Consider the following 23970-nt stretch of genomic DNA (forward strand, 5'->3'; position numbering starts at 1 on the left):
ATGTAAGCCTTATATACTGTACATACATTGTAAGGCCTAATCGTTTTAACTATTTCCCCACCACTTGGCTACCCCCTTCCCTCAAGAGCCTTTCACTTTTGCCAGGCCACCATTGTAAAGAAGATGTTCTTAATGATTGCCTGGTTAAATAAAGGTCAAATAAAATAACATAATAGTAAAAATAGAAGAGGAAAATCGTTATTCCGGGTTTTAAACTTGACCATTTCCATGTGTATGCCTAACAGTTTATATCCAGAGGCAATGTTAATTACAAAAGATACTGTAGTGTTAGATAGATTACAGTACTTTTCCATTCATAAGTGACAAAGAACAGCCCATAGTGATCTTGTTATAACTGTAGGCCCCTGTGGTAGGATTAACTTGGACCTCATTAATCAATCATCAGTACACTTCCTTTGGGAGCATTTTTCTTCTTTTTTTCCCTGCTATTTTTTGCACTTTTTCGTGAGATCTGTCTAGAGTGACAGCACGTACCTCCCGTAACTGCCCAGTCTCCTTGTGTTTTATTACACATGTGCAAGGTCCAAAGATCAGTTGTGCATGCGTTTTGGTGATGGGTCCCTCCAGTATAAAAAGCCTCTGGGTTATCTCACGAATCGTGACAGTTCTGTCTACTCTTACTCCCTTGAGCCACAGAGAATTCCCACCGGGAGCGGTGCTAAGATGATTAACACTGTAATGGATGCCCTGCAGGGCTTTGGGGTGAGCACTACACACTACCTGCAGACCAATTACAAGGATGCCCAGGGCCTGTTCCTCTGGGTGTCATGGGCAGCAGACCTCAGGAACACCTTCTTTATCTTCTTCCCCCTTTGGTTCCATCTGCGATCGTCAGTGGGCATCAAGCTCATCTGGGTGGCGGTGATCGGCGACTGGCTTAACTTGGTATTCAAATGGTGAGTCAAAGTAATTGGTGCGGTTGCCCTATAGTGCAACGCACTATTGTTCTCTTCCAACTTTATAGAGTAAACCCCAAAAGACTAGAGTAAACCCCAAAAGAGTGTTGCAAGCTTGATTATTGGTCAAGCTTCACACGACACTTGCAAATGATGTGTATAAATAGGCAACCACGCATGCAATTTCCCAGAATTGCACCTTTCTAGTTATTTGTTTCTCCCAGAGTCTATTCATATTCATATTATGTTTAGCAGAGCAGTGTTGCAGAAATGATCTTACTGTAGGGTATACTGTAGGTCACGGTTTTCCAAAGTGTCCAAAGCTGTGTGTGTGTGTGTGTGTGTGTGTGTGTGTGTGTGTGTGTGTGTGTGTGTATAATAAACACACACACATTGTTGTGCCAGTTTAATAACTTTCAACATGGTGTCCCTATTTTGGGCATGTCATTATTATTAACTCATTCTGTTAAGGGCCAGACCATTCATGAAGACTATTGTGTGTTATTGAGACTGTTAGGCACCAAAGGTTGCAGTTTAATCACTATATACTCCTGTTAATCTCTTTAGGATTCTATTTGGGGAGAGACCTTACTGGTGGGTGCATGATTCACCCTACTATGCCAACAGCATTGCTCCTCATATTGAACAGTACCCTATGACATGCGAAACTGGACCAGGTAAGAACTGTCATTCACACATGCACCTTTTGCTCTTTAGTCCTAGTTTACTGTAATTATTTAGGTTAACTGACGTCCAAATGGCATAATTCCTAAAGCAGTCTTCAAAATGTTTGATGAATAATAATCTAATCTTTAATATAATCTAATATAATCTCTTTTTAAATTTAGACCGTGGCACAAATAAGGTTTGAGTTGAGTGCCATGCCTAAACAAAAAGAAGAGAAATATTACTATTACAACTACTTAGATGTACTGTACCCATGATGTCTGTTTCTGCAGGCAGCCCATCCGGCCACGCAATGGGAGCAGCAGGTGTCTATTACACACTGGTGACTGCCATCCTGGCCATTTCGACCAGCAAGAAGAAATATACCAACAAAAAATCCACAGACAACAAGAGCTGGTGAGTTCCAGAACCAGCTGGCAGTTCTGCAGAGCTGAACTCTTCAAAGTCCTTCTATCACCCCTCCATGACGTTAGCGTTGTTTACCATCTTCCTTTCCCAGTGCTTATCAGCCATGCAGACGTCCTATCTGTTCAGCACATTGGTTGATTATTGACCTACCTTGTGAATGTGGGGTGTTGTTGCAGGGTTGTATACATGTTGTGACACACTGTCAGAGTTGGATCTGGGGTGGATTTGCTGGGGGGGGGGGGGGGGGGGGGGGGGGTATCATGCCTTTGCTTTTGATATCGTCCCTTCTAGTTATATTTTGTATAATTGTTGACCGAAGGTCGCATATACTCTGAAAAACCGTGTCGCTTGAGTGACCTTCCTTCCTTCCTTCCTTCCTTCCTTCCTTCCTTCCTTCCTTCCGTAACCTTCCTTCCGTAACCTTCCTTCTGTACGGGAGTGATGTCAGTGTGATGTCAGGAAATGTCACGAAATGTGGATAACACTATATATGGAGATAGTCCAGTCCATCATGTCATATGGGACTACCGTCATAGACAGTAGCCAAAAGAGAAGGATAAAAAAGAAAAAAAAGGAGGAGGAGGATAAAGATACCAAAAGGAGAGAGAAGAAAGGGTGGATGAGGTTCTGCAGCGACCTATGTATACCCAGCCTGGTCCAAATCCTACTGTCTCAAGGATGAGGAAATGATGATAGCCTTGAATAGTTATCCCTGCCAGACAAGGGCTCTGATGGAGCTCATTGACTGGTTGTGAAATGTCTATACCAAGATACGCGCTGATCCCATCCATGAAACATTATCACTGCAATCCATACTTTTCAAATCGGCCTCGCACCGCGAGGCGATGTGTGCTTGTAGAACTGCTATTTTCACTAGTTTTGTGCGACCCTGATGAAGCAGGGCTTTAGGCTACTTTATGAAAAACATAGATATTTGAAACTTGGAGATATGAGGTTTCTACCCGACAGTGACAACATACAGTATACTGCCTATACTAGTAAGAGCTTGACAAGGTTCGCTCCTTGTCAAGCTCGACGTTGGGCATTTGGACCTATACATGGAGAAATGGAGCGAACCTGTTTGGCCTAAACATGGAGATGTGGTACAGAATGACTCATATATGGGCATAAAAAGTATGTCATGTGACATCACTTCCTGTACAGACAGTCAGACAGACAGCCATTGACTCCGGCCTAACAATGGCTACTGTCTATGACGGTAGTCCCATATGACATGATGGACTGGACTATCTCCATATATAGTGTTCTCCACATCTCCATTTTTTGATTTGATTTGAAAATTTATTGGAGGATTAAACACTTGAGATGCAGCATCTCGTCTTCCAGAGTGTCCTCAGGCTCAACACACAAACAATGACATGAAACAATCACATAACAAACATAATACATTGACAAAACATATAAGGGCTCTCACATGCACCATCCAAGACCATTCTACATCTGTTGCACATCATCAAAAGACAATAATGATAAATGGGGGGGAAAATATATATATAATAATAATAATAATAATAAACTGTCCAAATAAAATGAAAACATCAATTATATAAAACGAAAATCAAAAACAGGAACAGTTGCATTTAAGTGAATCAAACAAAGACATTTTGAAAACAGCAAATGAGGTAATTGATCTAATTGCAATAGGTAAATTATTCCAGTCATCAGGTGCTTTAAACTTAAATGAACGTCTCCCAATTTCTGTCTGTAAATTACTAGGTACTTCAAAATAAGGTTGTTGAGTATGTCTTAATGGATATCTCGAACTATAGGGACATAAATGCTGCTTCAAATATGAGGGGTAATTAAAATAAATGCATTTGAAAATAAAGAGTAACCAATGAAACTGTCTTCTAGCATGAGGAGATAACCAGTTGAGCGAATCATACAGAACACAGTGATGTGTAAGGTAGGGACACCTGAGTACAAATCTACAGATACTATTGTAGGCTACATTTAATGAATGAAGATGTGTCTCTGAAGTGTTCTGATAGATAATGTCACCATAATCAATAATGGGAAGTAAAAGCTGCTGAACAATGTGTTTTCTTATTTGAAAAGTAAAGCAATTTATTGACCTATACATTAATCTGAGTCTGTTATTTACATTACTCCTAACTGAATCAATATGATATTTAAAAGAAAGTTCAGAATCTAACCAAAGACCTAAGTATTTAAATGTCTGTACTGTTTTAAGTGGGGACCCATCTGTAAAATAAATATTCAAATCAGAAGTTGTGTGGTTAAGAAAGTACCTAGTACCAAACAGCATGCTGCATGCTCCATGTTTAGGCCCTATCGCTCACACCCTAGGTGGGGTTGGCGATAGGGACTTTCTGTGTGGAGTTTGCATGTTCTCCCCGTGTCTCCTAGGGTTGATACCCTCACAAAAACATGAACAAACTCCCAACAACAACTAGAATCGTCAGAGAAACGCTGTGGTTGGCCAGATAGTCAAGAATTGGCGCGACCCTTTGTGAGAAATGTATATATATATATTTACAAATCTAAGAACTTAGAGGTGTGATATAATATTGTTATGACATCTGATCTGATGACTCCATTTTGTTTGAAAACAAGCCATGAGCAATTTTACGTTGTATTGATTTTTCTTTTTAGAGACATTTATTTTGACGCTCATCGGCTCTTTATCTCGGCAGGTATCTGAAGGCCATTCTGTGGTCGGTGTTCTGGGGTGTCCAGGTGTGCGTGTGTCTCTCCAGGGTCTTCATTGCCGCTCACTTCCCCCATCAGGTCATAGCCGGTGTCATCACAGGTCAGTCCAATAACATGTATCAATTGGGTGGCCTGAAACCCTACTTGCAATATCCTGACCTGTGCCATGATTCTGTGCAGAATCTTTCTTTTTTTTTCTGCAGTAAGACCAAATAAATTTCTGAAGCCTTGTCTAAGTTGTATAATGTTATATTCTACTGTTTGGCATTTGTCAAATGATGCTCATGTGTTTTGATGTGGTTCATTCTATATCAGGTATGATTGTGGCCGAGGCCTTCAGCAGAATCCAGTGGATCTACAGTGCCAGCATGAAGAATTACTTCTATGTCACCCTCTTCCTGACCTCCTTCGCCGTTGGCTTCTACCTGCTGCTCAAGGCTCTGGGTGTGGACCTGCTGTGGACGCTGGAGAAAGCCCAGAAGTGGTGCATAAAGGCAGAGTGGGTCCACATGGACAGTACCCCCTTCGCCAGCCTGCTGCGCAACATGGGGACCCTGTTTGGCCTGGGCTTAGGTCTGCACTCTCCACTCTACACCGAGACCAAGAAAAGCAACAGCACCCTGGCCAAGGCCCTGTGTATCATCAGCTCCCTGCTCCTGCTGCACCTGTTTGACTCCTTCAAGCCCCCCACGCACACCGCTTCCCTCTACTACCTGCTGTCCTTCTGCAAGAGTGCCACCGTGCCCCTGGTCACCGTCAGCATCATCCCATACTGCGTGGACAGCGCCCTGGGCCTGCAGAACAAGAAGAGCTCGTGAGAGGAGCACACGAGAACTCAAGGCACAAAACTGATGAAACAGGAGCCTGCGTGTGACAGGTCTGCCCAGGTCCGCGTGCGGTCTGCACCCTGCATGTGACACATTTTGGTCTGCCCAAAGCTTTTTGCTCTGGTGCTTCATGAAATGATACACAGTAATAATATCTTAGTGTTCATTTAATTCTGAAGCGTGTACAAATGGAACCAAATGGACCCTCGTGAACCTGTATATGACCCGTACCATTTTGTACAAATGGAACCAAATGGACCTGTATACCACCCGTAGGCCTATATCTGCCCTTTTTGGAGGTAAATGAACACTAAGAGTTTTACTGTGTATAGATTGTCTGGGAGGCAGACACAAACTGACGCTGGCATCGTTTGGACTCTCGACACCTGTGCTCAGGAATTCTGACTGCTCTGAACAGCGAGCAACAAATGACACAGCATGTACAATGGCACTTATCAAGAACCCATGGTTTGACTTTTGTCTTATACTGTATACTGTAATTTATGAATGGTTTAGGATTCTCAAGGATTGGATCAACACATTGGTCCAGCGAGTGCAAGATTCTTTCATTGTAAAGGAAAAGAGCAATTTTGCTCAGGGCTTTGACATGTTATTTTGTGTTATTTTTTAAAGGTTGATATTGAAATTGTGTCGAACTTATTTAATAAAAAAAGTTTAAAATATAACTGACTGAGCACTGAATTGACTACACCATGGAATCACTGTAGCCTAAACGGCTATAATATATAGTATCCTCCAGGCATCAACACAGTTCCCATCCACTCCAGCATTCATTCATTCAATATTATTTTGTTTTTACTTTCTTAGTAGAAAAAATGTTTAGTTTTTTCTTTTTGGACCAGTTTAAAAAAGAAAATAAAAAAGAAAACAGTGATCACATCCTTTAATGGATGATGTCAGGGCATTTGGCAGAGTAGCTGTAAGTCATCTTTGACATTAAAAAGAAATTGGCCATTGGCCACTAATTTGGGTTTCAGCATTGACTTCCATTATGAAATCAACGTTCAAAAATTATAAAACATATTAAGATCCCTAAGATTAAGATTCCTACTATTTGTCACATACATGAACATCGCTGTAAAATGTACAAGCCACGTGTAAAAAACGTTTGTCACTTGTTTGCACAGCCAGGATTATCACCTGCATGGAAATGAAACTGGGGAGTTGGACAACCCATTGGTATCTATACCCTGAATGTCAATATCGCACATGCCGTGTCAGGGTCAAGCTACACGAGCCAGGGCTTGTGTAAAACACCTGTCAAAACAAGGTTTGGCTCTATTTTTATTATGCAGTACGTTTTTTGTTAATGTTTGAGCTGTCATTCTTTATTTTGTGATTCAATTAAATTACATTCTTTGACAGCAATGTTTTAAAAACATGCTCTATAACAAACTGCTGTATATTCATAACAATGTAGTGTGAGTGTCATCATCATGTGATAAACTATCCTGTAGTCACAATTTCACAAAGTCCCTTTTGTGTTGCTGTTGTCACCGATAGTAGTGCAGTAGCAGTAATTCTCAAACTGGGGTTCAGGGCCCCTGCAAACCGTGGGGTCTGTCTGGAGAATACCATTCTATTTGTGAAAGGCCCAAACATTTGTAAATGTTCATGATGTGACAGTGCTTTACTTGCTGAATTACTACACACACTCACACACACACACACACACACACACACACACACACACACACACACACACACACACACACACACACACACACACTGAAAAGACATGCATGATAGGGACATACTCTGTCTTGACAGGGCTCTTGAGCAAGGCATTGTCCTGCCTTACTGGAGCTGGTCTCTAGATGCTGCATTTCAGACAAATTCCCCCCGCAAGAATCAATGACATATTGTTTCTTTTGGGCAGAAACCTCATGTCTATATAACTTTTTGTGTGTTTTTCATGAACGAATGCCCTTCATTCATCATTATACTACAGAACAGCATCACACAAAAGTAGCAGATGAACTGTATGATCTGGAAGCGAGTGTCCAAGATCATCTCTGATATGATACCCCTCATCCTCGTCACAATCTCTTTGGGGCAAATCTTGTCTATCAAAAACAACCAGGCTCTTTCTTGCACGCTTTAACAGCTGAACCACATTATCAACTGACAGTAACATTTGAATATAAGGAAGGTTCAACTTCTGCTTGAAGTGTTACACACATAACACTTCTTGTTCTTGCTATTTGAACTCATGTACCTACCAAGAGCGTTATCTAATAATTGTTTAGAATACCCAGTCTGTGCAATATTGAATATTTCTAACTGGTTTAAGCAATATCGTAGATAGTTTAAACTTTATGTCATCACTGCATAAGCCTATACACTTACTGTCTGCCTGCACTTATTTTACCATCAATGCACACACACACACACACACACACACACACACACACACACACACACACACACACACACACACACACACACACACACACATATAGTACATTGTTCAAATGTTATTATATTTCACATTTGATATGTATTTATTTTTCCATATAAACCGTGAGAATGTGTGAATAATAAATCACAAAATAATTACAATGTAGCAGACAATCAAATCGTGCAATTCCTAAAACGAGCGGTGGGGGGCAGCAAACAATACAAGGTCGGAGCGTCTAGTTTGCCGGAAGTATAGCCCTACCGGAACTCCATAAGAAGAATAAAGTGCGCTTGTGTTATCGGAACATTCGAGAAGCAGAACACACAACACTGAAGGCGTGAGTCCGACGATCAGAGTTGTTTAATTGTTTCAGTCAAGTTCCAAGCGTGTGTTAGCTCACACTCGTCTCGTCCTAATCATGGATAAGCTGGATATGCTCAAGACCTTGGTGAATGAGCGGCTTTCTATCGCCGCCGAGGAGATCTACGGGATGGGCGCGAGGATCATCTGGGAGGTTGAACACCAGTACAAGGCAGACGTGTCTCGTCTGCAGTTGGAAAACGAGCGCCAACGAAAGCTACTCGATGCTATGTTGAAACCCGACGTTCGTTTACAAAGATCAGGTTGGTAGACCGCATAAGACTGGTTCTCAAACACTGGGTCAGGACCCATGTGTGGGTCGCGGACTGATTTTTTTTTATTGGTCCACGACTGGAGTAAACATCTAGTTTGCTTTTCCTACATCTAATTATATATACACTCCAAATGTTTTTTTTTCTTCTTTTTTTAAAATATTTTTATTTTTCAATACATTTTAAACTCCAAAAACAAACAAATCTAAGAAATTCCATAAATCTGATCTAAACTCCACGCCCGAGTCACGTTAAAAGCACAAGAGTCCGGCGTTAGCCATCCTGGGAAAGCACGTTGGCTCTGTTGCACAGTTTTCATCCAAGTTAAGAGAACTGGCTGACTGTTGTGTGTATATTACATTCATGGTCAACTACGAAACTGCTAGCAAACGTTATTCAGGAAAACTTGTCTATAATTTAGGTTTAGAATATGGCAAGTGTTTTTGCTTTAATGCAACAACAGTAAGTAGGCCTAATGGTGATGCTAACACAGCTAGGCTAGCCCGCCATTTCAATGCTAAGCACAAGAGCCCATCGTCGCATCCTGGCAACGCACGTTGGCTCTTGTTGCGTAGTTTTACATCCAAGTTAAGAGAACCGTCTAAATATTACATTACATTATACAGACATACAGTCAACTAACGTTGTTTGGAAATTATGATTTAGAAGACGATTTTTGTTTTGTTGGCAACAGTAAGTAGTCTATTGCTAATGGAAATGCTAACAATTCACAACTAGGCTAGCCCGCCATTTCCCTTTATCGCAACGTTACAACAATGTTGCTGTTTAGTCCCACTCCCAACATTAAATAATAAAATTTTTTCGTATAGCCGTGTATAAAAAAAAAAAAAGATTTGCCTATCAAACCACTTTTACTTGTCGTCGATGGAAAAGGGTTTTCGGTGCAATTGAATTAGTGCTAATAGGGATGTAACAATGGCGACAACAAGGTGCAAATCGCAACTCTTTTTTTGCAGGCGGATGCAGACTTAAAAAAAACAACTATGCATTCTTATTACCTAATTTAATTAGGCATACTGATGCACATACCAATTCAAACTACATGTAAAAATACTAGGGCTGACCTGAAAGCCCCAAACTTCAATTTCCAATTATATGATTAACGATTGATTTCTAAATATGGACTAGTTTGTAAATATCAGAAGTTGTGATTGATCTTTTTATTGGACTTAGTTATAGTTTTATTCATGCATGTTGAAAACAAATATATAACACGTAAATCTATGTACTTTGGAGCGACAATAACTGTATTGCATCTGATATCACAATCCAAATTAAATGCCTATCATCAGTGTTAATTTTGTTGACCAAGACTAAAAGACTACGATTTTAGATGTTTAGTCCTAAGACCATATAGAGATGCTCCGATTGCGATTTTTGGGGCCGATACAGATATTCCCGATCACAGCATCAAATTCTTCTATTTATTGTGTTATGTAGCAGCATTTATATATTTAATGATTCTTCTTACAAAACATTGACATTATGTATTAAGTATAAAAACATTAGGAGATTGCAGGCTGAGGTCCTTTAGTATTCAATTCAAATTGTTGGAGTTGAAGATGAGGTTACATTCAGTCCCACAGATAAATATTGTGTAAATAGCTGATCTAGCTTGTAGATCGGCTTTGCCTCTATCGGCTTTGAGGCAAAGCCGATAGAGGCATTATCGGCCGATCGCGATCACTCACCGATCAATCGGCACATCTCTACTAAACCATTTCAGAAGACTAAAATTAAAGGTGTGCTATTATTAAGACTTAAACAGAATTTGCTGTCAAAATTAACGCTGCCTAACGTTAACTATGTAGCACAGAGCAACATTTGGGTGAGCACGCTTATTATGGAGATGCGAAGGAGACAACAAACTAATATCTAAGCCCTCATTGCTTGTGCTGCTTTGTTGCTTTAGGCCTATAATGTATATTAAGATGGCCATAATATCTGCCGCCCTCACTTAGAACAAGCCTAGTACTTGATATGGAAGCGGTTTGGTCGGTGCCTCAAAGGTCGAAATGACATTCTAAAGGGGAGCACATACTGGACACGGGCGGCTGCACAGCGTTACGTCGCGGTAACCCCAACTGGAAGCGGCGCGCTGCCACACAGCACATCCATTTCCCCCAGTGGGGAGAACCATTGGCGAACATGTTCACTGCGCGGCAACGCTGGAAAAATAGAACAGCAGGGTATCGGCGCGGCAGACCCGTGTTCGGTGTGTGTTCCTCTTGAGCCAGCCCAGTAGTTGTTATGGTCCAAAGTTAAACCATTTGAGCTAATGGCTAGCTGTTAATATACATGTTCTTTTACACCTTCTAGAACTGTCAGAAGAGCAAGTTTGCTCTGAGAAGAAAAGGGGGAACCACTGTCTAGGCCAGGAGGTCTTTCAGCCACCAGAAGAGGAGATGAGACAGGAGGACCCAGATGGAGCTGACAAATCTGAGGCGTCACCAGTACTGATCATGAAAAGTAATGTGGAAGAAAACACCCCACCACTACCACTGGACATGTATTCTGATGGAGAGGACTGTGAAATACCTGAACAATCAGATGATGATGATGATGAGCACCTCTCCACACCGACGCCAGGAAGAAATCCACTGCAACGAAAAGAGACTGGTGTGTCGGAAGAACAAAGATCACCTCTTAAGGCGTGGAAGAGTTGTGAAGAGCCACCAAAAGACTCTGGTACGTCGGTGAAACGTAAAAAATGGACTGCAAGAAAGCCACGCAAGGATTATAATTTACCAGGTCATGCTTCATCAGCTCTGGTTTGTAAAGTGTGTAAGAAATCCTTTGATACCAAGAAGCTTCTTATAAGCCACGTGAAAGAGCATTCAAATGATTGTGGGCTGTGTGGCCAAGAGTTGGAGCCTACAGAGAGCTTGAAAGCTCACCTTCAAGCTCACAGGTCGTGTAATGTTTGTGGTGAGAGATTTTCTAAGTTTATTACTCTGGCAAAACATATGAGGCTCCACCACACACAGGGAAAAGCTTTAACTTGTACAATTTGTTGTAAAACCTTTCGTAAGGAAGGTCTACTGCAGTCACACAGCAGAATACACCGGGCAGAAAAACCATACAGTTGCACAGTTTGTGAAAAAAGCTTTCGCCACAGTGCTTCATTGGATAAACACAAGAGAATTCATACAGGAGACAGACCATTCCCCTGCCATATTTGTGACAAAAGTTTTCGCCAAAAAACTCACTTAACCAAACACCTGACAACGCACACCGAGGAGAAACCATTCAAGTGTCCCATATGTAACGAAAGCTTTCGTCTGAAGGGAACGATGAAAAATCACATGTTTAGGCATGCAGGCGAGAAAGCTTTTCCATGTTCAATTTGTGGTAAAAGGCTTGCTCGGTTAGACAGCATGCTGAGACATATGAAACTTCATGAAAGAGAACCAGTAGAGGGAAGTGGAGCGGAATGCTTAGGAAGTCCTTCGTAGAGCAGATTACATTTATCTTTTGTCCCTCCCCTTTTTTAATGTTAACATAATTTATTTATGTTTATGAAAAAATCATGGGAAAACATGAATGAAAAGCAAAATGATTTGGCCAGCCTGTTTGAAAGTTCTAGTCATGGACTGTTTTTGTCAGTTCTGACTAAAACACTAAATCCAGATTTCAAAAAAGGAAGAATTACATTAATATAGAAAAAAACTGTTCAAAATTTGTAGGTGGTTTTGAAGACTATAGTAATAAAAGCTTACCTGACATACCACTGTGTATCACATTGGTAAACGGCAGGCTACTTGGCAATAGGGGTGTCCGTTAGTCTGCTGTAAACCTATTCACGATGGGTTTAAAATAACAGAATTATTATATACAGCGTGAAGTTTGTATATCCCATGTCTATGATGTAGATTCAACTCACAAGTCTGTTTTAAATGCGTTAAAGATATTTGGTAACAATTCATAATCCTTAACCTGTTCACAGAACCGGACATTGTGTAAAATGCTGCATGTGATTTGATTGACACACATTAGTGTTAAAAAGCAGTACAGGAAAAATTTTAAAGCTAGTTTTTATTTAATTATATTGAACAATATTCAAATCTTATTTAAAAGACAATACCGGTGGCCTGGTTTAGTGCACTGACTACAACTAATACTATGCTTGACATTACTGCTAGCTGAACATTTCCCATAGAATACTGTTTGTTAGATTTCTTTTTTATTTTGATTTTTTTATGGAAGAGACAGGACCCCATCCATTTCAGTGTGGTGACAGTCACCTTGCAGAGAATTGAAACCTGATTGTGATGGAGCACAACATTATTATATAGTTTAGCATGAGATGCGGTAAAATATAAACTAGTCTTATCACCAAAATAAAAAATTGTGGGCATTTTTCTTTTTAACTAGACATGGGTTAGTGCTAAAAGCGTCTTTGGAGAGCCGTCAGTTAATATGGTTTAAAGTTTAAACCACCAAATTTGCATTTACATTTATAAAGATGATAATGGATGGTATGGTCCATGTAAGATTTATTTATTTTACTTTCAATTCATGCAGTCATGTATATTCCCATTTGTGTGTATTGTATTCATAAGGCAGATGAAAAGTCCCACATTTCTAGCTGTATACAGGCAAACCTGATCAGGATCATCCAGGCAGTTGATTTGGTGTTAGTCTCGCGTAGCCAGACAACTATTCCACTATCTCTGAATGCTATATAGAGTCTGGAACAGCAGCTCCCGAACGGCGAGTAATGGAAACGGGCATTACCGTTCAAGAAAATATATTTTAAAATGTCATTTCTGCTAAGCAGCAAGCTAAACATGCATCTATGATTTTTATTTATATAATGATAAATGTGCGCGATGTGAGACGGAAACGGAAGTGACGAGGAGGCTTCACTTCCGCTTTAACCGGTACTCATCGTTCTTCTTTCGATGCACCAGACTGTATGACGGGAGCATTTCCAAATCGCGGAGTCAACAGTCTGGCCACGCGAGACTAATTTGGTGTTAATGGCATGAAAGCTGTTTGAGGCTGACTCTGCTGTCGCACACTTAATGTATATTTGTGTTATATTATTATGCTATTTGAGTTGGGTCATTTTGTGACTTTGGTCACATTTACTGGTTACCAAACCATAAGCATTAGGGAAGATTGCAGTGAGCACTCCCCTCTCCGTCTTTGTTATTGCAAGGTGTGGTTTGTTGGAGCCCTTTTAGTTGAGAACCTCAAATAAACTGCTTTCCTGATCACAAAGTTGTCATGTCTATTCCTGGGAATCTTCATCCCATCAGTCATTACTAAGCATGTCACAATTATTACATTATTGCATAATCGCAATTTATTTTGCATCAATAATTAAATTGTCATTTCCATGTTAAAAGTTTACATATGTTTTGTATTGAGCTTGTAGATCAGCTATTTCCAGTATGAGTATAAAAGTAATTTAATTAGTCATATCTTCATTGTGCACCTTGTTTACGAAGCCAAACAAATGTAATTTGTATTCATAATGTTCCAATCAACTACAGATATACAATTAAATTGTTTATCCCAATTATTTAAGCGACAATTGTCAAATAATCGTGTATCTTGACAGCCCTAGTCATTACAGTATATTTTGAAGCAAATTACATCTGGAATGCTTGGTCATTTTTGTGGACGCTAAAACATTGGTCTGCTTGACAACACCTGTTGGTGTAATGTATGTAGAAGGCGCCTGACCCGGCTGGATTTCCAGAAGCATACAGTACCTGATGAAGAGGAGGCCCTGAAATGTGGTATTCTTCACGACACGAATATCAGGAGCAATACATTTTAGTCTACTTGCCAGCAACATGAACCTGGAAACTGGAAATCTTTCAATTAGAAACTGCTGGATGCTAACTTGGTAAATGGACTGCATTTTAATTCACTGCACAATATTTCAGCAACTGATTTTGAGTAAATTTGGTAAACCTATAATATTAATGTTACAACATTATTTCATGACATATTCGTTTCTTTAAAAAAAGTTGTTTACAACAAAAATACAATAAATACATCACAAAAATGGTCTTAATTGGGACATGAGAATTGACAAGAATTGACTTGAAAAGACTTTGGGTGCGCTTTGGCTGATGAACAGAAAGTTGCAGAATGGGTAAAAAAAAAAAAAAAAGAAGGGTAAAAGAGTATTAAATATGTTCTCCCCCTGAAAAGGAAAATGTATGAATATGCAGTGCTGGGGAGGATGAGACTGAGTCCATGGTATTGAAGGGGTTTTGATGTTTGTTGCTGTTGTTTTTCGAGCAATTCCTAAAATGAGACACAGGAGGCAGCAATTATAGGTCTATAATATCGATATGTATCTAGTCTGCCTGTAGAAAAACGTTTAGCTGCTCCCCCGGAAGCAGACGTCTTTGTGTCTGTTCCATCCATCCAATCGCACCACGTTTTAATTTGGTTAATTTGGTCTTCTTCAATATTCACAATGGATAAACTAAACAGGTTAAACACATAAATGAGGGGCTTTCAGTAGCTGCCAACGAGATCTATGGTGCAGCTGCAAGAATTATCTGGGAGGTTGAACACCAGTACAAGGAAGACGTGTCTCGTTTGCAGAAGGAAAACGAACGCCAGCGCAAACTACTGGATGTGATGTTGAAATCCGACGTTCGTTTATACAGAACAGGTTCGTAAATACTGCAGATAATTAATTCAATTATATGTAAAAATTGGTTTAGGGCTGTACCATTCTCAGGAAACTACACAATGCACAGAAATGATTCGCAAACATTTCAATTACAAGTAGGCTACCCCCAGTTTGATATTCATTAGGCCCAGGCCCCAGAACCCCATTTGATGTTTTTTATTTTATTTTATAAACTTTTCATCTGGGACCCCAATGATGGAGGATTGGCCCCCACCCCCAATCAACAAAACAACACATTGACTATTCACTGTGTGAATGGATGAATGTAATGGGTATTGCAAAGGGCCTTGGATAAATTAAACTTATTAAACATAATAATCATGTCAGCACTGCAGTATGGATGTTATTGGGGGTGCCTAAAGTCGATATTTTATAAAATGTGCAAAAACTGCACAATGCATTACGGTTGGGTATATATATATTTTCCTAGCTGTTAATATAAAATGTTCCTTTACACCTTCTAGAACTCCTGAACCTCCCTGTCCACAATGAGGAGGGGGACTTTGAGCTGCCACTGAATTGTAGGAGACAGGAGGACTAAAGCCTGTATCAGAGTCGGGTCCAGTGCCGTGTAGTCTTTTTGAGCGTTAACGTTGTAGTTTTATGACTCAAAAAGACTACACGGCACTACACCGCGGACCGGACTCTGATACGGGCTTTAGATGAAGCTAACAGAACCCAGGTGACATCACTGCTCATGAAAAGAAACATGGAAGAAAACTCCCCACCTCTTCAAAGGGACATACATTCTGATGAAGAGGACCATGAAATACCAAGAGGCACTGGCTCGTCAGTGAAAGAAGAAACATTACCGGTGAAGGTGTTGAAGAGTTGTCTAGAGCCACCAAAAGACAGTGGTATGTTGGTGAAAGTTCAAAGTTCTCCTGTGAAGAAGTTGAACATTACATGGCACAGGACATCATGGACATGTAATGTTTGTGGTAGGAGATTTACTAAGTTTAGTGCTCTGGCAAAACATATGAGAATCCAACACACAGAGGTAAAATCTTGTACAATTTGTTGCGAAATCTTTAGAAATGAAAAGCTACTGAAGTCACATAATCATCATTGTCGGGTGGAAACCTCGTATCTCCAAGTTTCAAATTTGTACGTTCTTTTGCAAAGTAAAGCCCTGCTTCATCATACAAGCCTGTCGCACAAAAGTAGTGAAAACAGCAGATCTACAAGCACACAATGCCTCGCGGTGCGAGGCGTTGTGTGCTTGTAGATCGGCTGTTTTCACTAGTTTAAATCATTTTTTAAATGGCAAATGCAAAACGAACGGTTTTGGACATACAAGGTTTTCACCCGACAACGACGATATGAGAGTTCATTCGACAGAAAAGCCGTACAGTTGCACAGTTTGTGAAAAAAGCTTTCGTCACAGAAGTACATTGGACAAACACATGGTAAATCATACAGGGGCAAAACCATACTGTTGCACAGTTTGTAACAGAAGATTTCGTCAAAAGAATCATGTGACCAAACACATGACAACGCATACAGGCGATAAACCATTCAAGTGTACTATTTGTGAGGAAAGCTTTCGTCTAAAGCAGGGGTCTTCAACGTTTTCAGGCCAAGGGCCCCTTAGTTGAGAGTGAGATGAAGCAGGGACCCCCACAACCCGTTCATAGATTCCATATGGTTTCATCGTTTGACAGCACAATCATCAGTGTATTTTGGATTCATGTAAATTTGTGTTTTCAGATATTTAACCAATTGAACCGTCAATACTTAATAAACTTGACCTTTTACTCTGTACTTAGACTGCTCTTTTTCCCCTCTACACCAAAGCTCTTTGCTAAATATAGCCGATCTACAAGCTCACAACGCCTCGCAGCACGAGGCGTTGTGAGCTTGTATATCTGCTATTTTTGGCTAAAGATCTCAGAATAAGGACACTAGGGGGTTCAAGTGGTTAATATAAAAAAGGAGAAAAAAACTTTCTAGCACTCAAAGATTTGGAGGACCCCCAGTAGTAACTCTGAGGACCCCCTAGGGGTCCCGGACCCCCTGTTGAAGACCCATGGTCTAAAGGGAACAATGGAAAAATCACATTTAGGCACGCAGACGAGAAAGCTTTTCCATGTTCTATTTGTGGTAAAAGGCTTGCTCGGGTAGACAGCATGCTGAGGCTTATGAGACTTCATGAAAAGACAACCAGTAGAAGTGAATCTGACTACTTAGAACTCAGGGGCCGAGACCTAGTAGGGCTAGTAAGTGAGTGAAATGTTGTAGGACCTCTCTCATCCAACGTGCAAAATTATTTAGCCGGCTCCTGCTTGAAGACCTGACTGAAAAAGGAAATGTTATGACCAAAACGGCATCCAGGTCCGGGCATCAAACTCAGTGGTTTGATGGATACCAGAAGCAATCCTGTGACTTCTCTATTCTAAAAGTCTATGTCTATAGACAACATTCCTGGCCGATTGCAGGAGGGACGCCCCGCCCCCAAGTCGAAAGGGAACTTCCGGGTTCTCTCTGTCAGGCATGCATATAAACGTGTTGCCAAGTCAATTTATTTACCTAAACTATCTTGTTTTTTTTGCTTATTTATATTGCAAGAGTTGGCTTGTTTGGCTTATTTCTCTCACAAATTTTGGCAACACTGCCCAGCGCTGCAGTAAAAGATTATGACAATGAACTGAAAGGGTTAAACCAACGGTTGGTATGCTGGCTTATGCGAGCCGGTCGTGGTGGATGTGCTGGCATTGTGCTGCTGTTGGGATTGGTGCACCTGTGGCTAGGACTCAGCCAGCCTCAAATGCTGCTGTTGGTATGGCTTTTTAAGCCCAATACTGGAGACTTGTAGGTGAATTGAACTCTCAGTCTCACGTCTGTTTTTTGTTACGGAAAAAGAAACCAAGGCATTCTTCTAGTGGAAAAGTTAAAAAGCCTTTGTTAATATTGAAATGATTAAAACTGGGATAACCCATGCGTAGTGGCCTGCACAGCCTTCTTCAGCGGCCTACACAGCCTTCTTCAGGGCATATACCCTGAAGAACTAGCCATCTTATAATAAAGGCTTTTTAACGTTTTCACTAGAAGAGTGCCTTGGTTTCAAGTTTTCAGTCCCCCACCAAAGAGCGCCTTCGTCACACTTTTTTTTTTTTGGAGCTGTGTGAAGCACAGGCTCCCTATACGTGGCCGTGTGGGTCTGTCTGTCTGTGTGTGTGTGTGTCTGTATGTAGCCTGAACTTCCTAAACTTCGGCACGCTACTAGTCCCACAGTTTTGCCACCACACACTCGCGCCATATGTCAAATCGACCGGCTTACTCGGGAATCGTGGGCTAGTAACTTGCTAAGAGAAAGGTTCAATAGTTTAATTGATATTAATTTATTAGTGAATTAATTTTCCCCATTGACTTATAATGGGAATCGCAAAAACTCACATTCAATTATTTGTCTCTCGCAAACCATAGGGGCTAGAGTTTCAAGACTTGGAGAGGAGGTTCATAATGATTTCAAGGATTAAATAAAAAATAATTGTGTCATTTGGCCGCATGGTGGCGCCATAACACCCCACTTTACGTTTTGGCCTGTAACTCTTGAACCGTAGGTCGGAAAATTAAAAATATTTTTTCCCTGGATTCCTTGGGTCATGACGCATCTCCCCATATAGGCCACGCCCATTTGCGCCATGATAGATTTTCCGCCATCTTGAATTTTCTCCAAAACACACTTTTTGCTCCTTTTCCTACATATTTTCTTCAAATGTCACAAAAATCGGTACACATGATCCACACACACACACACACACACACACACACACACACACACACACACACACACACACACACACACACAGCTCCACTTCACACGGGTGTGATTTTTTTTTAACTTTCAAGCACCCATGCAGTCTTTTTTCCTTTTTATGTTTTTTATTAGGTTCACCGTCTTGGTGCGGTGATAAAAGATCGTGAACGTCCCAGACCGATAATTGTTAAGTTTGAACACTACAAACAAAAAGAATTGGTAAAACAAAAGGGAAGGGAACTCAAAGGAACTAACTTCGGGATGAATGACCAGTTCCCCCGTGAGATCATGGATCGGCGCAAAATTCTGTTCCCCATAAGGAAAGATTTCCTCGCGGAGAAAAAGAAAGCTGTCATCTCAGTTGATAAACTATATGTTGACGGTCAACACACGCATGCGCGCGCACACATACACACACACACACACACACACACACGAACTGCAGCTAAAACGCATACAAAGCCCCTGCCCCTCTCCCGCACAGCGAACTATTGTGACGCTTTCCCTCAGCCCGCAGGGCTAAAAGTGACAAGCATAAACACTATACTTTCCTTGTGTGACTGATGTCAATGAGGATGCTAAGGACTATTGAGGCAACGGGAAAACTTATTGCAAATCGCAGATGGAGCGATTAGCACTAAAAATCAATGCACATAGAAATAGAAAAATCTATTTCCCTTGACTCTATTTTTGGAGCTGTGTGGAACACAAGCTTCCCTATACGTGGCCGTGTGTGTAGGTATGTATGTTTGTGGGTGGGTCTGTCTGTATGTAGCCTCAAGCCTGTGGTGTAGTACCTTTTTTGACCACACATGTTAAGGGAGGGGCGCTGTTTTCAACTGCAATACACACACACACACACACACACACACACACACACACACACACACAGCTCCACTTCGAACAGAGGTTCGATTTTCTATCTTTCTCCTATCACTGGCTGCTGCATTGTGCACGCACGCGTGCACACACGCACACAAACAAGCACGCGCGCGCGCACACACACACACACACACACACACACACACACACACACACACTCTCACTCCTGCACCCAAAATAACAACGAATGTATTCTAAATAAAATAAAAATAATAATAAAAAGAAATAAAAAAAATATATATAAAGAAAAAATGTATATATCTGTTATATTAAATCAACTGTTCTGCACTCACGCTCTGGTATTGGTCCTGCTGACCCGATATCAATGCTGATTATGATGATTGCTGTTGTTGTTCCATTACAATACCTTCCTGATGTTTGGCTTTAGAAGATAATTTACACAGTCCTGTGTTTTGATTGGGCTGACTTGGATGGTGATGTGGTGTTGGTACTGGGAGCTGGACTGGGTAGGGGGGACTGGCGGGTCTCATGGGGGGGGGGGGAGAGGGGCGGGGGGCGGGGGTGGTCTGTCTCCTTCCGAATGTACCTCGATGCCTCATCGATGGGACCTGCCTTCTCTGTGCTGTGTTGGGCCTGTCCCTCTCGTCCCCCAGTCCTGTCTCACTGCACCACCACACTCTACCTCTACTCTACCTTCCTTGTCTCTAAAAAATGCTAAACACATTAAATAACACACCCTAGTCTTACGAACACTCACCCCAATGTTACTATGCTGCTTAGCCTACTGGATAACTGCTTGGTAACCATGTCGTCAAGTGACGGCTTTGTGTGGTATGTCTGCTGTGTCGCTGCTGTCCTTGTCCCCGGAATTGTTTCTGGTCTTGTCTTGTTTTTGTTTTTGTTTTTGTTCTTGTTCTTGTTCTTGTTCTTGTTCTTGTTATTGTTTTTGATCCTGTTCTTGTTTGTTTTTGTTTTGTTAGTGTCTTGCTTGCTGCTCTTACGTTATACTCTTACCTCCGCTCACTACTCCATTGATCTATCTCTGAAAAAGGTACAATAGAATCAGCTAAAGGACTAAAGGTCATTCATATAAATATACAGAGCCTTGCACCAAAAATAAATAAACTTAAAGCCTGGGTCAGTCTTTACAATCCCGACATTATCACTATATCCGAAACTTGGTTGAAGAACAAAATTACTGATAAAGAAATTCAATTAGATAACTTTATATTATATCGAGCTGACAGGCCCTCCAGAGCAGGTGGGGTAGCCACATACGTTTCATCCAATCTAATATCTGAGCGTCTCACCCCCTCTGTTGATCCTGTCAACTTTGAATGTCTTTTCATTAATATAAGGTTCCATGACAATAAACATTTAATCATTGGAAACATCTACAGGCCCCCCTCTGCCCCAACTAATTCTACTGAATGTATACTGTCAACTATTAACTCCCTGGGGAGGCAAAATGAGCTGATAATTCTGGGTGACTTTAATAAAGACTGGCTAAGCCACGCCTCCTCTAACGACAAGAAAATATTAAGCAGTATAAATCTTTGTCAGTTAATCACTGAACTCACAAGGGTGGATCCTCTTCGAGGGTCTTCAACTCTGTTAGATTGGATACTCGTTAGCAATCCTGAAAGAATTTCTATGTCTGGTGTAATGTCAGATGCCCTAAGTGACCACTCCTTTATTTTCTGCGTCTGGAAAATAAAAATACCAAAGTCTCCCCCTAAATATATTACAGTAAGACAAGGCAGGAATATTGATGTAGATCATTTTAATAATGACTTAATCTCCATTAACTGGGACAGATTTCAGCTAATTCCTACGGTCGAGGACGCATGGAACTTCTTTCACTCAGAGATCACTAGTGTAATTGATACTCACGCTCCGTTCAAAACAATGAGAGTTAAGGGAAGGCGTCTACCTTGGATAAGTGCACATCTTATTAATCTGTTTAAACAAAGGGACAAAGCCTGGCGCAAACATCGCACAACCAATGAACCTGCTGACTGGGAAAACTACAGACATCTGAGAAACCAATGCAAAACCCAAACACGGAACGCTCAATCTGACTTCTATAAAAACAGCTTCAAACACGACTTCCATAACCCTAAACAGTTTTGGAATAAATTGAATCATTTTCTCAACAAAAACAATAAAAGCTCGATAAAACAGCTAAAAATTAATAATGAAATAATTTCTGACCCTTTACTCATGTCTCAAGCCCTTAACAATCATTTCACCTCCATCTCTGCTAGTTCCCAGGATGCAAACTCATATATCACATCTGGTTCCCTATCAGTGAACAGCCAAAATGGATCTTTTTCTTTTAAGAGGATCCAACCTTTGGATGTTCATCGTGTGATCTGTGACCTAAAGGAAAGCTGTGGTGCTGGTCCGGATGGCCTTGAGGCCAAGTACATCAAACTTGCTGCCCACACATTAATGTTTCCCCTTGCAGATGTATTCAACCTGTCTCTGACTACCTGCTCATTCCCATCCATTTGGAAATGTGGAAAAGTTACTCCCATCTTTAAGAATGGTGACACATCTGATCCTAATAACTACCGGCCCATCTCTATCATCTGTACCACTGCAAAAATCTTTGAAAAACTCATCTTTAATCAGCTCTCACAGTATCTGAGCCGCTTCAATATTCTATCCCCGGTCCAATCTGGTTTCAGGCAACATTTTTCCACCACCACAGCCTTATTAAAATTTACCAACGATGTGCTATTATCCTCAGGTAACGACCAACTCACTGGAGCAATTTTTATAGACCTGTCCAAAGCCTTTGATGTGGTAGACCACTACCTACTCCTAGACAAACTTTATTCCATTGGACTACAGCGAAATGCCCTTCTTTGGTTCAATGCCTACCTCCATAACAGGCGCCAGTGTGTTGTCCTTCAAGATACTCAGTCTGACTACGGGATTGTTGAGAAAGGTGTCCCCCAAGGCTCCACCTTGGGTCCACTCCTTTTCTCCATTTTTATTAATGATTTACCGGACACCTGCCTACACAGCAAAATCCAACTATATGCCGACGACACTGTAAGCTACTATTCTAGCTCTAATTTATTACAAATTCAATCATCATTACAGTCTGACTTTAACAGAGTTCAAAGATGGCTCCTTAACAACAAACTTCTGTTGAATATGGGGAAGTCTTGCAGTATGGTGTTTGGCTCAAGAAATAGTCAAGCAAGCTCTCTGGGTGTTAGCATCAATTTCTCAAATGGCTCCTATCTTGAGAAAGTAGACTCATTTAAATATCTTGGACTTTGGCTTGATCCAGAACTCACCTTCAAACCACACATTGACTTACCTGACTTTCGCCAGATGGTGGCAGCATTGCGTTGCATTGCTTTACCATCTGGGCTCGGTCCGCCAGCGTTGATAACACTCGTAAAGTCCCGGGCCGGACCAATCAGCGGCAGCTATGGGCGGGCTCTGAGCGGCTCTGAGCCAATAGAGTGACGTTGCCTGAGTGCATGACGTTGCCTGTCTGCAACGTCATGCAGACAGGCCAATATGAGTGGTTGGAGTTGGCACTCCCAGACTGTGATAGAAACGGCCACATCCAATCACCTGCTACAGAAATTCAAAAAATGGCCCGCCCCTTACATAGAGTCTGGCCGAGAGATCCCAGATGTAAGGCAGAGCGTTACGCACTGCTGCAACTATCTGGCGAAAGTCAGGTTACACATTGACTATATTACCAGTAAGACTCCCTAATCGGGAGATAAGCGACCGTTGGTCGCTTATCTCCACAAATAGGCCAAAAGTTTGTTTTACCAATTATTACACTCTATGTGAACATTTACATCAACAAATCCCAAGTACTATGCAGAACGACCCATTTCAAGTTTTTAATGTACAACAATATTTAGAAAATAGGTCTACAAGCTGACAGTCCTCGTCCCTTATATTCCCATAGGTTATATGGAGATCTCAGTGTTTGTCAGTCCTTGTTCATTTATGCCCATATATGGACATCTCTATATCTACTGTAACAGTCCTTGTCCCTTTATGCCCATATATGGAGATCTCTTAACTGTAAATCCTTGTCCCTTTTATGCCCAT

At 41.1% G+C, this 23970-nt stretch overlaps 2 protein-coding genes across 2 annotated transcripts; both read left to right on the forward strand.

Annotated features, from left to right (window-relative positions):
- The first annotated feature begins 587 nt into the window (after window positions 1–587).
- g6pc1a.2 (glucose-6-phosphatase catalytic subunit 1a, tandem duplicate 2) lies at window positions 588–6233 on the forward strand. Its single transcript, XM_080747663.1, has 5 exons — window positions 588–917; window positions 1485–1594; window positions 1877–2000; window positions 4691–4806; window positions 5022–6233. The coding sequence occupies exons 1-5, from the start codon at window positions 685–687 to the stop codon at window positions 5522–5524; spliced, it is 1086 nt and encodes a 361-aa protein (XP_080603789.1). The 5' UTR covers window positions 588–684; the 3' UTR covers window positions 5525–6233.
- A 2052-nt stretch (window positions 6234–8285) lies between these two features.
- Window positions 8286–13664, forward strand: LOC308302702 (uncharacterized protein). The gene is made up of 2 exons (XM_080746993.1): window positions 8286–8578; window positions 10928–13664. Exons 1-2 carry the CDS (start codon window positions 8374–8376, stop codon window positions 12061–12063), a joined length of 1341 nt encoding a protein of 446 aa, XP_080603119.1. The 5' UTR covers window positions 8286–8373; the 3' UTR covers window positions 12064–13664.
- The last annotated feature ends 10306 nt before the right edge of the window (window positions 13665–23970 follow it).

The sequence above is a fragment of the Nannobrachium achirus genome, assembly GCF_963921795.1.
Source record: "Nannobrachium achirus genome assembly, chromosome: 18".
Classification (NCBI taxonomy): domain Eukaryota; kingdom Metazoa; phylum Chordata; class Actinopteri; order Myctophiformes; family Myctophidae; genus Nannobrachium; species Nannobrachium achirus.